We start from the raw sequence: 18057 nt of genomic DNA, 5'->3' as shown, positions 1-18057 counted from the left end.
CTTCATTCAAACAATTGACGCTTTATCTACTCATAGATTCCCTAGGATAAGTGGAATAAGAGACCAAATAGTCATGTTGCATGGTCCCATTTGCCTTTTGATGAATACTGTAATGTTAACATTTTCCAGCAAACTAGCTACCGCAAGCATGCCCGTCTACTCCTGCAGGTGAATCTCTGCCGTAAAATCGAATCCACCCCTGATAATAACGAGATCGTCGTTGCGTGCAAAGAGGATATCCCGCCGAAGCACGGCGCAAATTACGTCCCGCCACCCGGCGACCCAGTCGTACGGGATGAAAAAATGTCTGCTGTACGATGTTATATCAGGTGTTTGATTTTCCAGTCTCACAGAACATACCCAGGAGCCGGTGTCGAGGAAGACCAGTCTACTGGATTCGCAGATTCCAATAACGTGTGCGACCCTCTGAGAAAGAAGGGCGAGCCTTGGCTCCACTGGTGAAACCAGAGACTCACCTTCTTGCACGCCTTGACCTTCGACTATCGATAATGGTGCTAGATTGTCGTCTAACCCTGGTGATACTGCGACGACTTCCTTGACGTTGTCTTTATTATTGGCTTCGAAGGATTGTGCGTCCAGAAGATATAGGTTTTGAGTCTTCGCTGGGCCGCCTGATTCGGAGAGCTCAATGAGAACACCCTTTGCACTATGGAACGCAAATTGTTTGATGCTCTTAAACTCCAGCTCCCGCACACTGATGTCAAGTGACACAGATAGAACCTGTAACCACTTATCCCAAGTATACACTCGGACAGCTGTACTTTCAAAGCAAATTGCGTGATGTGCTGAGCGTGGATGCTGCACCCATTTTCGCACGCCTAGCCTATCGGTGTATATTCGTGAACTCTCCTCGTGGCCATCAACTTGCCACAGGTGATCTGATTCACGTGTTGATATGAGGAACTTGCTAATTGCTTTCGACGTGAGCAATTGAATGATGGAACTGCCAGACTCTAGTCGGGACTGAAATGCCATTCTCTCGGCAATCCATTCGCCTTGCGCCGACTTCCTCACATTCCAGGCAAGTATCTTGTTTGATACATCAATGCTGATAGCTAGGTCATGTTGACTCCACCATTCCAAGATGCGAACTGGTGAGTTGTGACGGCAGATTTCAAGCTTCCTAGACCCGGTTCTTGCGTCGTACAATGAAACAGACCCATCATCGCGGCCGCATAGGACAACATCTCTGTCACTGTTCACTGCAATGGCGCTGATCTTGACCTTAGTGTCCGTGGCAACCGCTTCTACAAACGATTGCGACGAGTTTTCGCTCGTATCGTCACCGACTGAACTCCGAAGGAGCATCGGCGGCTCCCAAACATTGCATTGCGATCCTCTAATATCGACACAGTGCAGGCTATCGATGCTGAAAGACAGCTGTTTTATGTGGAGACTAGATGCTTGGACTCGGTAGAGCAACGTGAGAGTATCGAATTCGTATATCTGAATTGCTCCGAATCCAGCACTTCCTGCAAGCAGGCGTCCGTCTGGACTGGATGCGAGCGTGTGGCAATTCGCGCGATGACTTTCCAGAATTTGATCGTCAAATGGATTGAGAAGAACAAGTTCACCATCAAGGTATGATGCAACAAGCAGACCAATAGCCGGGTTGGGGTTGAATACCAGGGCTGTCACCAAATGCGTGCTCGTCCCACCATCGGAAAGTTTTTTGCCGCAAGAACCATAATAAGCATCCTCTTCGAGGTCCCAGAGAGCAATCGGCCGCCCACTATATGCGACTGCGAGCATTCTATGTCCGAAGGAGATCGAGATCGCACTTGGAACTCGCCTCGACCGCGCGCAGTTGTCATCGCCTGTGTCATTCCACGGCCTGTCCGGTTGTCTAGCACCATTGTTGTTCAGGTCCCAAGACGCCAAGTAATTTTTATACGTTGGAATAACCAGGGAATCTCCGTCGAATGTAAGTCCTATAGGTCTAGCCGTCACTTCGAAACTGTAAAGGATATGACCGTTCCGAACGTCCCATACCAAAACCTTCTTCAATCCACACGAGGCGAGTAAGTCCGCCTTGGTTCCGAACTGCAGGAACTGGACCGCCTCTCCATGATCAAGCTTCTTGTATTCCTGACAAGTCGTCACGTAGTACATGAATATTTGACCGGTACTCAACCCTACCGCAAAAAACTCGTGTCCGTGGCAGAGTGCGCTAGTTTGGCCTTGATGGAAATCAATGCAAGAGAGTCGATCGTCCCACAAAGCGTTCGACATTCCAATAACAGAGATCTTTCGCCCGGGGCCTGCAGTCTTGTGCACTGTCGATTCTAAGGGACAGAATTGGGGTATCAGCGAGTATATCGCCGACGGTAGGCTGATGAGAGGATCTGAGAACTTCGCGGCAATTCTGATCAAGTCCGTTATCCAACCTCTCACCCTTTGTAATTCAGTCGCGAGCGGTGACCGCTGGCCGGAGCAGGCATTCAGATATATTTTCAGGTTCCTCGCAGTGCGGATGAGTGGCATGAGGTTCTTACTTCTAGCGATAACTTCGATCCATGAAAAGATGTTGGTTTTCAGGAACTTGTCAAGTAAAGTCAGAAGGTCGTCTGCTAGTGGATTGGCCTTCGTTAGGTGATAAGAGAATTGTAAGGAAGCGTAGCTAGAGAACTCGCTTCGTTTTTCTGCTGGGGTCCTTGAAATGGCTCGCCTTTTGGTCCTCGGTGGCCTCATCTCCTCCCCTGCAAGGTACGTAAGGCAAGCTCTTGCGATACGCGTATGAGCATCGGCCTTATCAATCGCGAACTCTGAATTCAAACTGTTGTTCAATAGAAACTCCCTAGCAGTTTCATGCACCATCTGGACTCTGTCAAACTTATCAATAGCAACCAGCTGCCCACACAGTGCACTTATGCTTTCCCGCAATCTAGGGAATGTATCGTTGATATCTAGTTTCAAAGCTTCTTCAAGCTCCTCCACAGTTAGTTGCCGCGTTGCAGTTGTAGCCCAGGCAAGGATAGCCTTAATCAGCCTCTTGCCTCGTGTAGTTCGTGACATCAAATCTAGTGTTCTCAAGTAAAGTTCTTCCATGTMCTTGGGCGCTTCCGCGAGGACCTGGCGAATCTCCTCTTCCGAATGTGAGTCAGACAACTCATTGAGAACCAAGACAGTCCAAAGCCAAGATCCTTGAGACTTCGCTAAAATTCTTTCCGCCAGAGCAGCACGATCAGCCTCGGTTCTGACAATCAGGGTACTGGCTTTCGTTCGAACAAGCGATTCAAGATCATTCTTCATGTCCGCAGTTGAGATAAGCTCCGCTCGGACTTGGTTATGTGCTAACATTGTAATACACCTTTCGATGTCCGACGTTTGTCGGCTTGTGACCAGAATTCTCAGCGGGACTGAGGGATCAAGCTGGCCAAGCACAATTTCGAAGAAAGATGACAGGTTTGCACACTCATCGAGAGCATCAATGACCCAGTAGTGTCGATGGAATTCTGTTCTAAAGATCCCAGAGGTGAACAATCTTCGCCAGAGGATACGGTCCTCGTGACCGTCGAGCTTTACATCGGTTTCACGCATTTCAAGCAGTAGTTGCAAAATCTCACTGTTTGCGCAAGCCATTTGAAAAGCGAGAGATCGAAGGCAGGCACTTAGCCGTGACTTGGACTTCTCTCCGTGTTTGAAAAAGAAGAAGCTGCAAGCTTCATGCTTCATGCTTCATGCGTAACTGAGAAACCAGGTAGCCTGAAAGTACCGACTTGCCAGACCCAGGTTTTCCGAAGAGCCAAAGCACACGTGCAGCATTGGCGTTGTCGTGCCACTCTAGGTAACTTTTTTTCGATTGTATCCATTCGCAAGTCCCCTGCAAGCGGGCATCTTGAACGAGTATCAAGTCGTCCTCTAACTTGTCGGACACGTCTAGGTATTCTCTCAGGTCTTTGATGTTGCTCCGAAGTAGCCTCTCCTTCGATTTCAGCGCTGCGTCCAATTTAGCGAGCTGCTTGCGAGATGTAGGGGATCATACTCATACCTGATTCCGTGGCACTGTTGATTGTGAACGCGAGTGCATTGCGGATGAGTATATAATTTGGATCGCTTGGCGCTTCGAATTTGCATATGGAGCGATGGTCAGCGTTCAGCGGTATTCGTTTCTCTTCGCGATATCCAAGTGTAGCCGAGTCAGGATCAACGATCAGCACACGGAAGACACCTATGCTGAGCTTTTGTGTTTCGTAAAATGACCAAAGATCTATGTCTTCCGAATGCCTACGGAATTCGTCATTAATCAAGTTTATAGCGTCCGATCCGCGCTTCAGGTCTGAGACGTAGGCACGCGACGAGTACGCGATGTTGAGGATATTGCTTAGAAGCTTGGCAGAATCAGAGCCTCGGTGAGGTGTCGCGAGGAAGTACATGGCACGAATCCTTTTGACCAGATAGCGATCTGTCGCATCTTGCTTTGCCAACAAAAACGCCTTGTTGATGACCAGACCACCCATGCTGTGGCCGATGAAAACGATTGGCGTATCTGCATTGTGCAAATGGGGTGAAGTACTCAATTCGCCCAACAAAGATCGGGCGAAGTGATAGATGTCCAGGCAATTATCCTTGCCCTTGATCCAGTCCGAATCATATCCGAAACTGTGCACCCGAGCATTCTTAAACGCGGGATCTCTAGGAAGCCATTCCTTTGGCCAGTAATGCGAAGCAGACGTTGTTTTACTCCACGTTTTTCTGGAACCACCTCCGAGACCATGAACGAATATCAAATCAATCAGAGGTTGTTCTGGAGAAAACAGAAGATTTAGCCCTAGGGGTCCTCGGAGCTCTTCAGGGCTGACTTCTGTGGCAAATTTGCTTTCGACATCGGTCTCGGTCGTTTGGACAGTGCTGTAACTGAAGATGCTCGTTGCAGAAACCTCACTCCCTTTGCGATGCGAACTCTTGAACGAATACACCGATCTGGGTCAGCAGAGGTACTAAAGATCGGAAAACTTAGAATGTGGTTCGGAAAAAGCTTACCATCCTGTTGCGGCATTGTCTCTTAACTTCTTTGGCCCAGAGATGTGCTCTGTCCCAGTTCCAGAAGTCGGAGGAAATCGAAATGAAGTCCTCTACGCCATTGATGGAAGCTCGCTGGCTCGTTGTGCTACGTGAACCATCTGCGGAGAAGCATTACTAGATCCAATAGCTCCACTGCCCTGGTTAGTTACCAACAGGCATTGGGGTGATAAGAAGGGTTAGCATCATTAGGTAGTCAAGAACATGAGTCTCACTGTTTTATCGGGGGCGAACACGGCCCAGCCTGAATATGGATTGGGCGAATGAATAGCCATTGTTTGGCGCCCACGGCTCAGGCTCGAGATGAGGGGTAGTATTGTAAAATGTAGTTGAAACATAATGTCCGGCCTGGGTCAGACTCTTCAATTTCCAGTCAAGGATCGAGACTTCCAATATAGGTTATGGATTCCTCTTGAAAATCTCGTCGGGCATTACTCCCTATGCACTGACACTTTTGGTGGTGTTTGACATAGCTACTCAATTTGATGGGAAAAGCTGTGGGTTTAATTAGAACTTAGAAGCATGTCGGTGTTATCTAGCCCTATTTTGGCAAGGCCATCTATACAGCCTAAGACGTAAAACGTGAGACGTCCTCAGCCAGATAGCTACCTAATCATGCATGTACTCTTTTGTCGCTTGTCTTCGTTCCATTTACAAGATCTTTGTACTCATGTTTTCTCACATTTGCTCAACCTCAAAGCTTCAGTTTGCCTAGACATTCAGCGACATAATTCAGACCACGTTTCAATCCAGTGAACCCGCAATTCCGGCTGCTTCACAATCCAGCATAAGACATAATGACAACCGAAGCTTCCCACCCAACAATTGCGGCAGGCGATCATAAAGCTTATATGGAATATGCTCTAGAGAAAGCTCGATTGTCCCCGCCAGCGCCCACCAAGTTCTGCGTTGGAGCAGTTCTTGTGGACGCAGATAAGAACGAGATCTTATCAACGGGATACTCGATGGAACTGCCTGGGGATCGGCCGGGAGATCCAGGCAATACACACGCAGAACAATGCTGTTTCATCAAAGTCGCAGAAAGACATAATATACTAGAAGACCGATTGGGCGAGGTTTTACCCAAAAATACGGTCCTGTATACGACGATGGAGCCGTGCAACGAGCGACTCAGCGGGAACAGGACATGCGTGGACAGGATATTGAGTCTCAAAGGCGCAGTTAAAGTGGTCTACGTGGGAATCAAGGAACCGGAGACGTTTATCGGTCAGAACCTGGGCAGGAAGAAACTTGAGGACGGCGGTGTTATTGTTGAGCATGTTGAGGGTATGGAGCAACAGATTATGGAGGTATCTATGGCCGGACATGATAAATGAACCGTTATTTTGAAGAGATGTACATAATGCTATCTCTTTTTCTTGTCTAATCTGGAGAAGTGACTTACAGACTACATCGCTGTTTAGATACGGGCCATGGCTCTCTGATATTACTTCAATCATAACCCGAGTAGCAGGAGCTGGCTGGAGAGTGCAAGTTTCTTGCAATTTAGCGCCGGAGAGTGTTGTCGGCGAGGACGTGAGACAAGATACGTATCAGGTCAAACAGATGCTATCTAGCAGGCCTTTTCCTGTCGGTTCAATGTAGCCAAGGACCCAAGCACATCAAGACGCACTCTCTATTATCCAATCGTTGAGTAGTAGGTTTCCTCGCTGGCGCTTGGTTAGATCCCGGCGATTTGATACTTAGCGCCCCTCTCCATCCCGAATCCCACCCCACACTTGAGCAAAATGTACATATATATCTCGTTTATTTCGGCCGTCTGACTTTAAAAGATACTCGTATATGTATACATTATATTGAAGAAACTGTGACCGCATAATGGATAACTCCGAAGACATTGTCGATCCTAGTGTCGTTGCTGGTTGAGTGCCTCGACGTTCAGCAACTCCGAATGACCACTAATTTCTTCGTAGAATTACTAAAGGGGTGTAGAGTAACATCTGTTGAAAGCCATGGCATCAGTTTCTGGGCTAACACAAACCGTCTCGACGTCGAGTTAGCCGACGGAACACCTTTATCGTTCTTCATCAAGGTGTTATCTGGCGAAACTGGCAAGAACATGGTTCATGGTGAGTATGAGTCCATGAAGGCCATCTACACCGTCTCCCCAGAATTCGCTCCAAAGCCAATTGCATGGGGCTCGTTCATAAACACGCCGGATACGCACTTCTTCCTTTGCGAGTACCGCGAGATGACGAACGAAATGCCTGACCCGCATAAGTTCGCCGCACGGCTAGCAGCGCTACATCAGGGTAGCGTCTCCCCAACCGGCAGATTTGGCTTTCATGTTACGACATACAGTGGCAATCTTCCCCAGACCAACGAGTGGGAGGACAGCTGGGAGGTATTCTTTACGAAGAATATGAGATTGGCGCTCGATTGCGAAATTGCGGCTAAGGGATATGATGCTGAATTCGATGAACTTGTTCCGGCCCTATTCGACAAGGTCATTCCTCGTCTGCTGAGGCCTCTTGAATCTGAAGGAAGATTTGTGAAGCCTTCCCTTGTTCATGGTGATCTGTGGTATGCAAACTCTGGTATCGACCTGGAAACCAACGAGCCCTTGATTTTCGATGCATGCTGCTTTTATGCCCACAACGAATGTACGTGAATGACATCCATCAGTTAACGCATTGTACTATGACTGACAAGAAATAACGGTCCGCAGACGAATTCGGTCAATGGCGACCTGTCTGCAATCGCTTCGGGCCCGAATATCTGGCCGCGTATCACTCATATGTTCAAATCTCGGCACCGGAGGAGGATTATGATGGTCGTCTTGACCTATACAAATTGTGAGTAATTCCAGGCCATGTCGACATTTCGAGTCTGCTGACTCGAAGCAGAAGATTCAATACACACGTATCTGCGTTGTTCAAAGATAACCAAACACTGAGAGAGCAGTATGCACCATGCCCAGTCCTCTTCGTTAGTGACTGGCAGAAATTAATTCAGAACAGGGTACTTGGTGATATGAGAGACATAGTCCGAAGGTATGGATGAATGACTGCCAAACGAATGATAAAGCGGGTAGGCATTTCTTGGGTAGACTAGATCAAAATTGGCTGTAATCGGCAATTTTGGATATTGGAGAGATCTATAATGGACATTCAATGTATCCTTATTTTGTAGAATTTGCGCTGCTCTTCTGTTTGGTAGATCATGATCCCTGACGTTAACTTAATTTTGACAGTGGCTTGATGATTCGAGCTTGTGTAGTTGTCCAACCGAGTACCTGAGTACTTGAGTACCTGACACATGGTCAGGCGGGCCAACATGCATCGGAGATGTCGTACATAAAAGTCTTTGATGGTCACAATCGGAGGCTGACTGATTACGTAGGACATAGTTCTGCCACAAACCCTAGAACTATAGTTTCAAGGCTGAGGTAAGTAATTCTTCTGCAAAGGAATGATGAGGTAGCCGTTCTCATTCAGGCATTGTGCTCAACAATGAGCCACCTAAGACCGGTGGTTGTGAGGAAACACTACATAAGTTGTCTTCAAGTGAAAGGGGAGGCGGATGGAGACTGGAGACAGCAAAGCTTCTTGCAACTGCGAGCTTGTCAGAGCTCTGAAGCTGATTTCCGTTAGGCGAGATCACGTGAAGGAGGCCTCCGATTCCCTGCCAACTGGGCGAGTCAGCCCTTCTGTCGAGGTAAAGTAGGATCCAGCAATGAATTTATTCAAATTTGAGAGTAAATTTGCTTTCTTAGACTATTTCCCTGATGGATATTCCATGGCCTACGTAGACATACAGACGCATGGCAAAGATCATGGCATGCGTTGAATGCGGAGACCTATGACGTGGCACGATTGGCGGCGGGAAGAGAACATAGGGAGGGGTAATTGTGGCTTGAGCGCAGCTCTGTCGTTGCTAGCTAGCTCCATGCGGTGGAGATTCAAAACTGCCCCTCCTTCACAATTTTACTCTTCCCTTCTCTCTTCATCATCACATACCAAAAATCTACTCTCGTTCTGACTCAAAATCGATAAAATCAGCAACCATGACTATCAAGACTTTCTTCGATATCACCATTGACGGTCGTAAGTTTCCCAGTTGTCCTATCGTCCAGCTGAGGGACATGTTCTGATGATGATTATCCTCCAGAGCCGGCTGGCCGCATCACCTTCAACCTGTTCGACAACGTCGTCCCCAAGACCGCTGAGAACTTCCGTGCTCTCTGCACTGGTGAGAAGGGATTCGGCTACAAGGGTTCCGGCTTCCACCGTATCATCCCCCAGTTCATGCTCCAGGGTGGTGACTTCACCAAGGGCAACGTGAGTTCACCCATCAAGCCTACTCTGGCGCTGGTGCGGAAAGAGAAGCCCTTCCGAAATATACTGATCTCTACTGTAGGGCACTGGTGGCAAGTCCATCTACGGTGAGAAGTTCGCGGATGAGAACTTCCAGCTGAAGCATGACAAGCCCGGTCTGCTCTCCATGGCCAACGCCGGCAGGAACACGTACGTCGTCATCCCCTGGTATCTCTTGCTCGAGTTCAGCAAATACTAACCATGTAGCACAACAGCAACGGCTCCCAGTTCTTCATCACCACCGTCGTTACGGGCTGGCTTAACGGCGCTCACGTCGTCTTCGGTGAGGTCGCGGAGGGCATGGACCTTGTCAAGATGATTGAAAGCTTTGGCACCTCGTCCGGTACTCCCAAGAAGAAGGTTACCATCGCCGACTGCGGTCAGCTGTAATGAGCAATTGACCTTGCCTGATTGCGTCGGACTAGTTGCGCCAATGATGCTCCATTAGAATACAGTTGAAAAATCTAATGAGAGCCAGTGACTGGGTCTTTGAACTAGTGCATTTCATCCGCTTAAGCCTGTAATCCTTGTAGCTTTCAGTGACCGAAATGCACTCAATAATATTACCAATCCCAAATCCCATGCAAGTCTGATATCATACGAATACTAAGCCCTGCTAAAAGATTTACCATCTCAGCCCGAGGAAAAATGCGGCTTGACTGCATAGTGCAAACTCTAATACAGTAGAGTTATGAGCATTTGATATGATAGTCACATCACAAAGATAGCCTATTGATGGCAGCGATTCGGATTGACCTACTCTCTTTATCAGTAAGGTTCTATGACAGAAACACCTCAATTTTCCAGCTGCTTTCAGCTAAGAAAAAGGGCTAAGCCATCGCCTGGTTTATTTTCAGTGCCATAGCGCGTCAAACCTCAATTCTGCAAGACAGCAGGAGTAGTTTGTTCGGTAGCCCTACGGTCATTGGCAATGTTGCTGTCAAGCAGAGCTTCAACCTTACGTTTGGCTGGCTCAGAAGGATATGAGACTTTACAATATCAAGAACTGCTTTCTGGTCCGTCGCTACATGTCATGTGTAATCGTACGTGAAACGAGACCGACACATCAGTCTTAGTCTCAAGGTATGAGAGTGGAAAGAGAAAGAATATCAGTGTCTGATCATTCTCAGGAAATAATGTAGGAAGAAGATGAAGTCCAAAAGTAGAGCAAAGTAGCTGGAAAAGGAGGGAAATTTCGGGCTGCAGAACGTTTTATTCTATGAGTATAGACTAAGTATATTCATGTAGCTGTGTCTGAAGCAGGTTTATTTTGATGTTACAACGCTCTATATGGATCGTCAGCTTCGCAATCGCATATTTCAAGGAGAAGAAAGGAATAACTCACAAATTCTTTCACCATCCTGATTTCACCATGCCCAGAATCATCCTCTGAGAGGCTCAAGCGGGAGATCTCTGGTGGCGGGACAGCACGCACATTCACGCCCCCTGCAATATGTACGTCATGTTTCCCTTGAGTTTCATATTCCAAATTCTGGTATGCATTTTGGCTCCTCTCCTGCAGTGGAATAGGCAGTCCACTCCAGCTGGTGGTGGTGATGGAACGTTTCTTGATGCGTGCAGAGGAGGCGCTGCGGTTGTAGTGGTTTGCCGCGCGCTCGGACGAGTTATAGTTGTAATTGTAGTTGTAGTTGGCGCTGCTGGAATGGCTCGTAATAAAGGACTTAAAGGGAGGTAGGCAGCCGACAATCATGGCTTTGCAGGTTAGCGTTGGCTACTTGGGTAGATGCTGGATATAGTACATACAGATTGAGGACTCGGTGATGCCCCAGACGGCCAGAGCGGCTTGATCCGAGTACGCTTTGCCGGTAATTGCCACAGCACGAATAATAGCTGCGGCGATGATGATAAATCCGAGACAAAAGACTGTGGCTAGGCCCAGTTTCTGGTGGAAGTTCATCTTGGTATTCCACAGGATGCGGAGGGGGAGGTACATAACTGTACATCTCGTTAACACTTCCCACAACACCTCTTGAGGGGACATACTCATCAAGTCGGTAAGAATGTCGACAGCCGTACTGTAGCAGATGGAAATGACGGATCCTCGGATGTCGATCGGTTTGGTGCATTTTCCTGAGACGGTCAGCTAACGTACACTAACGCTCAACGATCACAATACCGAATCTAAAATAATCCGACGGAGGATGACAGTTCAAGATCGACGCCAGCCAGCATCCAATGTACGCAAATACCGCGAACGTCGTGACTCCCCACCAGACACGGCGATAATGCGGCAAGCCATCCGAAATGAGCCAAAACAGCGCCAGGAATGAACCCTTGATGCTCCAGAGCACCGACCAGAAAATGCCGATGATGACGAATTCATATTGCGTGTACTTGAGACCATGATAGACAATGTCAGGCCCGGTGACGTTCAATAGCATGTAATAAAGATGGGGGGCTTGCAGAGTCTGGAGGATTGCATTGGTGACCAGGAAGACGAGGGCCAGGAGGACAAAGTAATCGTCGACCAGGAGACGCTTCATGCGTTTTATGCGGATAGCGAAGCGAATGGACGCGAAGATGATGCCTAACCCAGCACCGGTCCAGGTTACTCCAATGAGTCCATTGACAGAGAGATGAGTTGCGACGCCCTGAGGGGCTATATTGGCCATGAGGAGTCGGAGGGGGAGATACGTCTAAGAACTAGAAGCACTCCACAGGGAGGGAATAGATTGACAATATATTATAGCGGGGGAAGCCGGCATTGCCTCTGTCATTCCGCATGGCTACAAGAAAGAGAGTCCTGTCAGAAGAGTCAAGATTTGACTTTGTAAGGTGGCATACTGACGGCAGAATCAGTCCAACAGGAGTCGAAGCAAGGGGAAAGCCCCGTTCCAGACTCCATGACCCGGAATCTCGCTGAGGAGACGCTGTATGGCATGTGAATTACTTGAATGCCAAAATCTTTCGTAAATGGGGCCGAAATCTCTTCTTTGGGCCGGATACTGGACAACTATCGGAATGGGTATGGACTGAAGAGCGCACTAAATAAGACTGGACAGGGAGCGGTTTCAACATCCTAGTAGATGGGTCTTCATGGCCGAATCTCCGTCAATAATGGATAGTGACAGACATGGATGCATTGGTCTAGCAAGGATTATGCGACGCTAGGCAGGTCCTCTCTGCTGCAACTAATTCAACAGTGTTGCAGTTGACCACCGTGGACACTTGATGGCATTTATAACGCGAGACTTGTCTAGTATGTAGACAGCGCATCCATGATCTTGATAACCCGAACGATCAACAGATCATCACAAAATAGAAGACTGATAGAATCTTGTCATTAGTGGTCAGGAGATTGATCGACCAGATCAATGAAAGCCGAAGAGGACTAAATCTAAGCGAAGCAAAGGAAATGAAGCGATTCCCAGAAGGGAAATGCACCGGAGACCGCGCAGTGCTCCGAGGGACCAATGGCATTGATACTCCTTGTGTCGGTGTCTCAGGGTCGTCTCTAGGGATGGTATTTAAAATGTCAAAATGACATAATTGACGTGTCATTTAGACAAAATTTCTGTTATTTTAAATTCTGTCCTTCCAACCCACTTTTTACTAATATTTTTACTAGTAATCTAGTAATTCTAGGGACACAGCCCCCCCCCTAATAAAAAAATAAAAAAAAAGGATATAAATGAAGCTATTTAACACATGAAAAAATTTAATATTATTAAATTATAGGTGTAAAATCTAATTTTATGCCTCCTAAGGCTATTTTCTAAGTACTTAAGGTAACTATTAGGCTGGCTGTAGGGAAGGGAAATCCCATGGGAAATCCCTTCCCATTGGGAAATGGGTATCCTATATTAATTTCCCTTCCCATTTTGGGATTCCCATGGGATTTCCCATTCTTATCTAGATAGGATGGGATCCCTAATCCTTTAGTAGGAATGGGATGGGAAATTAATATGGGATTCCTATATTAATTAGGGAATCCCATATACCTAAGGGATAGGGAAATGGGAATCCCATTTATCTAAGGGGCTGGGATGGGATTCCCATAGGGTAATATTAGAATAGGAAGGAAAATCCCATGGGAATCCCAAACCTTAATATATGGGGTAAAAGTGGGGTAAAATAGGGGATATACCCCTAAAATAGCCTATTTTTACCCCTATTTTACCCCATAATTTAAGGTTTAGGATAGTTTGGGATTCCCATGGGATTTCCCATTCTTATCTAGATGGGATGGGATCCCTAATCCTTTAGTAGGAATAGGATAGGAAATTAATATAGGAATCCCATATTAATTAGGGAATCCCATATATCTAAGGGATAGGGAAATGGGAATCCTATTTATCTAAGAGGCTGGGATGGGATTCCCACTACTAAGGGTAAAAAGGGAAGGGAACTAGCTATAGGACTCCCATGGGAATTCCCTTCCCTTCCCAACGGCCAGCCTAGTAGGTTTAAGCTTACTAGCTTCCTAGAGAGGGCTAAGCATATGATTAATACATTTATAATCTTTAGGGCTAATATAGTAGATACAGGGCTTAGAGAGGCAGTTCTCCCATCCTTCCTTTATAGGTATCTCTATCTATTCCTCTTTAGGAATATAGATAGTGGAACCATCATCACCCTAGATATCATACTTTTGTTATCTGCTATATTCAGGGTAGTAGTGAGGGCCTTTATGAGCTGAGGGAGATGGGAAGTAGTTGTATACTATGACCTCCCTTCTCTCTAAGCTAGGGGCTATGCTTACTACTATATATCTATACTAGGAGCTATTATCTATTCTAGGTAGTGAGGGATTGTTAAGGGCTACAGCGAACCATAAAGCCACTATATGCAGCCAACACTAATAGTGCAGAGGGTTTAGACCTAGCAGATCATATAATCCACTATATATATCTCTGTAATTAGCTAAGTATTCTATAACTTAGTAATTAGTTCTCCTTACTTAGGTAATATATGGATATTTACTCCCTTTATACTAATCTTACTAGTTAATATTAACCCTTAGTAGGTAATCTTATAGTTCTAATTACTCTTAAAAATCTAATTAGCCTATTAGGATACTATAAGATAATAATTAATACTAGATCTTTCTCTAGAACTCTAAACCCATGCAGTAAATCTATACTTATAGTAAAAAGAATAATTCTAATCTATAAAGAACTAACTAATCTTATAGAATCTATAACTAAATAATTAGATAATAATTATAATAGTATTTATCTACTATATATAAATAACTAATCTACTTCTAAAAGAGTAGAAAGGGTGAATACCCCTATAGAATTAGAAGCCTAGTATATAGAAAAGAGGAAGTAACTAATAAATACTATCTCTAATAATAATAATAAGACTATCTATAAGCTTCTAGAAAAAGAATACTAGCTTAAGTAAAAGCTTAGGTAAGTAAAAATTAGGAAATATATCTAGAAGATAGAAACTTAATTATAAGAAAATTATAATAAAGATCCTATACCTATACTATACTAGAAGGTAGATAATCTTATTAGGTAAGAAGTAGGGAATACTAGACTACTACTAAAATTAACTATAGAGATTAAGGTAAAGATTACTAGACTAGAAAGACTATAGAAGCTAGTAAATATTAAGTAATTTACTATATATTCTATATAGGAATATTGTGATATCAACAGCGGGCATATGGCCTCTGGGACACCATATCAGGTGTGCAATAATATTTAGTAACTAATATCACTATTTATATAGTTAGTTAGACCTTATATTCATTCTTAGCTTAGGTTAAAATATAAAAGATAGCTAGAATCTCTTAAAGTAAAGAAGATATATATAGGGTAGCTACTAGCCTATCTCCTATCCTTATACTCTTTAAAGACTCTACATCCTTAATAACTATAAATATCCTATCTAGTAGTATATCTAGATTAAGTAAATATATAATACTTAATTCCTAGGAAGATTTAAAACCCCTTATAGAGGATTAATCTAAACTATAGCAGGCTCTAAAGATATTATCTATTAACCCTTAGAAATACTATTAATAATTTAACTTTAATAAAATCCCTTATATTAATTATCCCTAACTTAATAGAAAATACCTTAGATTAATAAGTTTTCAACCTCCTTAGACTAATCTAGATATCTATAATAGTAATAATTTACTATAGGGATATCCTTATTAACTCTTCCTTATAGTAATATTATAAGTTATAGATATTATAGGCTATTAGAGTCTTTTAAAATAGTAATAGATATAGAATTAATAATTTAACCTTAGAAGAAAGATAAATTAGAAGTTATTAAAGTTATTTTAATAAGTTTAGATTAATATTAATAATTATTAATCTAACTTCTACTCTTAATTAGATATTATTCTTTACTTAATAAAATAGATAATATTAAATCTATATCTTCTAGTATAGAGATCCCTTAAACCTAGATTACTAATTATAATAATAGCTTTAAGATAAAATACCTTTAACTCTAATAATAGTTTACTCTTATTACCTAGGGTATGAATAAAGATACCTAGGCTAAATTAATCTAATTATATAAGTAGTTAGTTAAACTTCTTTAAGACTAGTATAACTATCTAGGTTATACTAATATAAATAAGGCTATAGAAGCTATAATTACTACTTCTAATTCTAATTCTCTTCCTATTATTATCTCTAAAATACTTAAACTATATTAAAAGATTTCTAACCTTAAACTAATCTCTATATATAATAGTAAGTATAGTAAGGATGCTATAATAAAATAGCTTTAGTAGATTAATAAATATTTTTATAATAAGTAAACTCTTACTTAGAAGAAAGCTACTAAACTTAAAAAGATTATAGTAATTAAGTATTACTTTATAGGCTAGGCTAAAGAGTAGTAAGATACTTATAAATAAAAAACTAAATATAATTTAATAGCTATTATAACTATCTTAGATACTTTTAAATAGTAGATCTAAGACTATTTTAGAGAAATTAGAGAAGAAACTAAATATTAGAAAGAGTATAAGAGATATACTTAAGAAAATTAAATTATATAATCCTATACTACTTCTCTAATTAAGGCTACTAAATATATTAAATCTAGAATTTTTAATAATATATTAATCTAGAAGTTTATTATTAATTTAAAGCTAGTTCTGCATGCTTACTAAGTAGAAGATTATAATAAACTAACTACTTTTAATAATATAGTTTATTATTTTATTAAGTATAAATAGAGAGTAGCTCTATATATTTAGGTCTAGCTTTAATTCTTTAGGAAGGTTAATAGTTATTAAATAGATCTAATAGATATTAATTTAAATATTATTATAGTATCCCCTAATTAACCTAAGAAGGGAATATATAAATAGAAGATATAGTATTAAACTAATTAAGCTTACTTTAATTATAGATAGAAAGGCTATAATATTTAAGTTTATACTATACTAAACTAGCTATAATTAAATTATAAGAAGTAGTTAGGAAAAGTAATAGACTACTAGATATAGAAGTACTAGTTAGTTAACTATTATAGATTTCTAAAGTTAAGGAATATAAAGTATTTAATAATCTTAAACTATTAAAGAATTATAATAATTCTAATAAGAATAGTAATAAGGAAAATTAGCTACTATAARAAGGACTATTTAATATAATAGAGGTAGATTTAGAATAAAAAGATTATAATAGTATTAAGGCTTATTTAAATACCCTTAGATCTAATATTCTCTATTTCTTTACTATACTTAAAGCTTCTTAGATAGTGGTCTATCTCTAAATATTATTAGATTATAGTTCTAGCTATATATTTATTTTAAAATATCTAGCTAATTTATTACCCCCTTTATAGTTTTAGTTTTAATAAATAACTAACTAACTATAGATTTATCTACTAAATAGTAAATTTATATATATATCTAGTTAAGTTTAAATTCTACTTAAGCTAAGTAATTAATACTATATTATTACTCTCTAGATCCTTAAAATAATAGAGTATAATATTATCTTAGATTAAGATTAGCTAAAATATTTTAACCCTAATATTAATTAGGTTACTAGATAGATAGTTATTAAAGGATATAGAATAAAGTATATAACTATCTATCCTATTAATCTAAGAACCTAAATTAAGATTAATAAGAAAATATCTCTTAATCTTATCTCTATAAAATAACTTTAATATACTCTCTAAAAGGGTTAACAGGAAGCTTAGTTATATATTATTTAAGAATAGAAAGAGAGTAAAGAAGTATTAATTAATTTATAATAATTAAGTCCTCTTCTAGCCTAGTATAAAGATATATTTAGAAAAAAGTTAGTTATAGAAATACCTCTAGTTTAATTATTAGAATATTATATTAATATAAGAGATTTACTACTAATTAATATTAACTCTTACCTATAGTTACTAGTAAAATTTAGTAAGATAAAAAGATAAGTTAAAGAGCTTTTAAAGAAAGTAGTTATTTATTTATTAACTAGTATCTAGGGCTTTCCTATTATAATTATCCTAAAGCTAGATAAAAAGTAATAATTTTATATTAATTACTACTTACTTAATAAGGTAACTATTAAGAATACCTATCTACTACTAAGAATTTAAGAACTCCTAAATTAAATAGATTAAACTAAGTATCTCTTAAAGCTTAATCTCCTCTCTAGTTATTAATAGTTATAAATAGGTAAATTATTAATTCTAAAGATAGCTTTTAATATATTATTTAGTAAGTTTAAGT

The 18057-nt window shown here is 41.7% G+C and overlaps 6 protein-coding genes across 6 annotated transcripts; 3 read left to right on the top strand and 3 right to left on the bottom strand.

The window, feature by feature from the left end:
• Positions 1-156: 156 nt before the first annotated feature.
• Positions 157-3561, bottom strand: Aspvir_005228 (WD40 repeat domain-containing protein; the record flags this gene model as incomplete). The annotated part of the gene is made up of 1 exon (XM_043268447.1): positions 157-3561. One exon carries the CDS (start codon positions 3559-3561, stop codon positions 157-159), a length of 3405 nt encoding a protein of 1134 aa, XP_043124382.1.
• Positions 3562-3685: 124 nt separating this feature from the next.
• Aspvir_005227 (esterase/lipase family protein) lies at positions 3686-5020 on the bottom strand (the record flags this gene model as incomplete). Its single annotated transcript, XM_043268446.1, has 3 exons — positions 3686-3960; positions 4013-4909; positions 5005-5020. 3 exons carry the CDS (start codon positions 5018-5020, stop codon positions 3686-3688), a joined length of 1188 nt encoding a protein of 395 aa, XP_043124381.1.
• Positions 5021-5840: 820 nt separating this feature from the next.
• Aspvir_005226 (putative DRAP deaminase) lies at positions 5841-6380 on the top strand (the record flags this gene model as incomplete). The annotated part of the gene is made up of 1 exon (XM_043268445.1): positions 5841-6380. One exon carries the CDS (start codon positions 5841-5843, stop codon positions 6378-6380), a length of 540 nt encoding a protein of 179 aa, XP_043124380.1.
• Positions 6381-6882: 502 nt separating this feature from the next.
• Aspvir_005225 (uncharacterized protein) lies at positions 6883-7863 on the top strand (the record flags this gene model as incomplete). The annotated part of the gene is made up of 3 exons (XM_043268444.1): positions 6883-6925; positions 6978-7667; positions 7733-7863. 3 exons carry the CDS (start codon positions 6883-6885, stop codon positions 7861-7863), a joined length of 864 nt encoding a protein of 287 aa, XP_043124379.1.
• Positions 7864-9070: 1207 nt separating this feature from the next.
• Positions 9071-9770, top strand: Aspvir_005224 (peptidylprolyl isomerase; the record flags this gene model as incomplete). Its single annotated transcript, XM_043268443.1, has 4 exons — positions 9071-9110; positions 9175-9377; positions 9424-9530; positions 9596-9770. The coding sequence occupies 4 exons, from the start codon at positions 9071-9073 to the stop codon at positions 9768-9770; spliced, it is 525 nt and encodes a 174-aa protein (XP_043124378.1).
• An 875-nt stretch (positions 9771-10645) lies between these two features.
• Positions 10646-12013, bottom strand: Aspvir_005223 (uncharacterized protein; the record flags this gene model as incomplete). Its single annotated transcript, XM_043268442.1, has 5 exons — positions 10646-10666; positions 10726-11093; positions 11145-11336; positions 11385-11471; positions 11518-12013. The coding sequence occupies 5 exons, from the start codon at positions 12011-12013 to the stop codon at positions 10646-10648; spliced, it is 1164 nt and encodes a 387-aa protein (XP_043124377.1).
• Positions 12014-18057: the final 6044 nt, after the last annotated feature.

Source organism: Aspergillus viridinutans, assembly GCF_018404265.1.
Source record: "Aspergillus viridinutans IFM 47045 DNA, scaffold_3, whole genome shotgun sequence".
NCBI lineage: Eukaryota > Fungi > Ascomycota > Eurotiomycetes > Eurotiales > Aspergillaceae > Aspergillus > Aspergillus viridinutans.
Note: the sequence above shows the minus strand (reverse complement) of the source record. Positions and strands in the feature narration are given on the sequence as shown.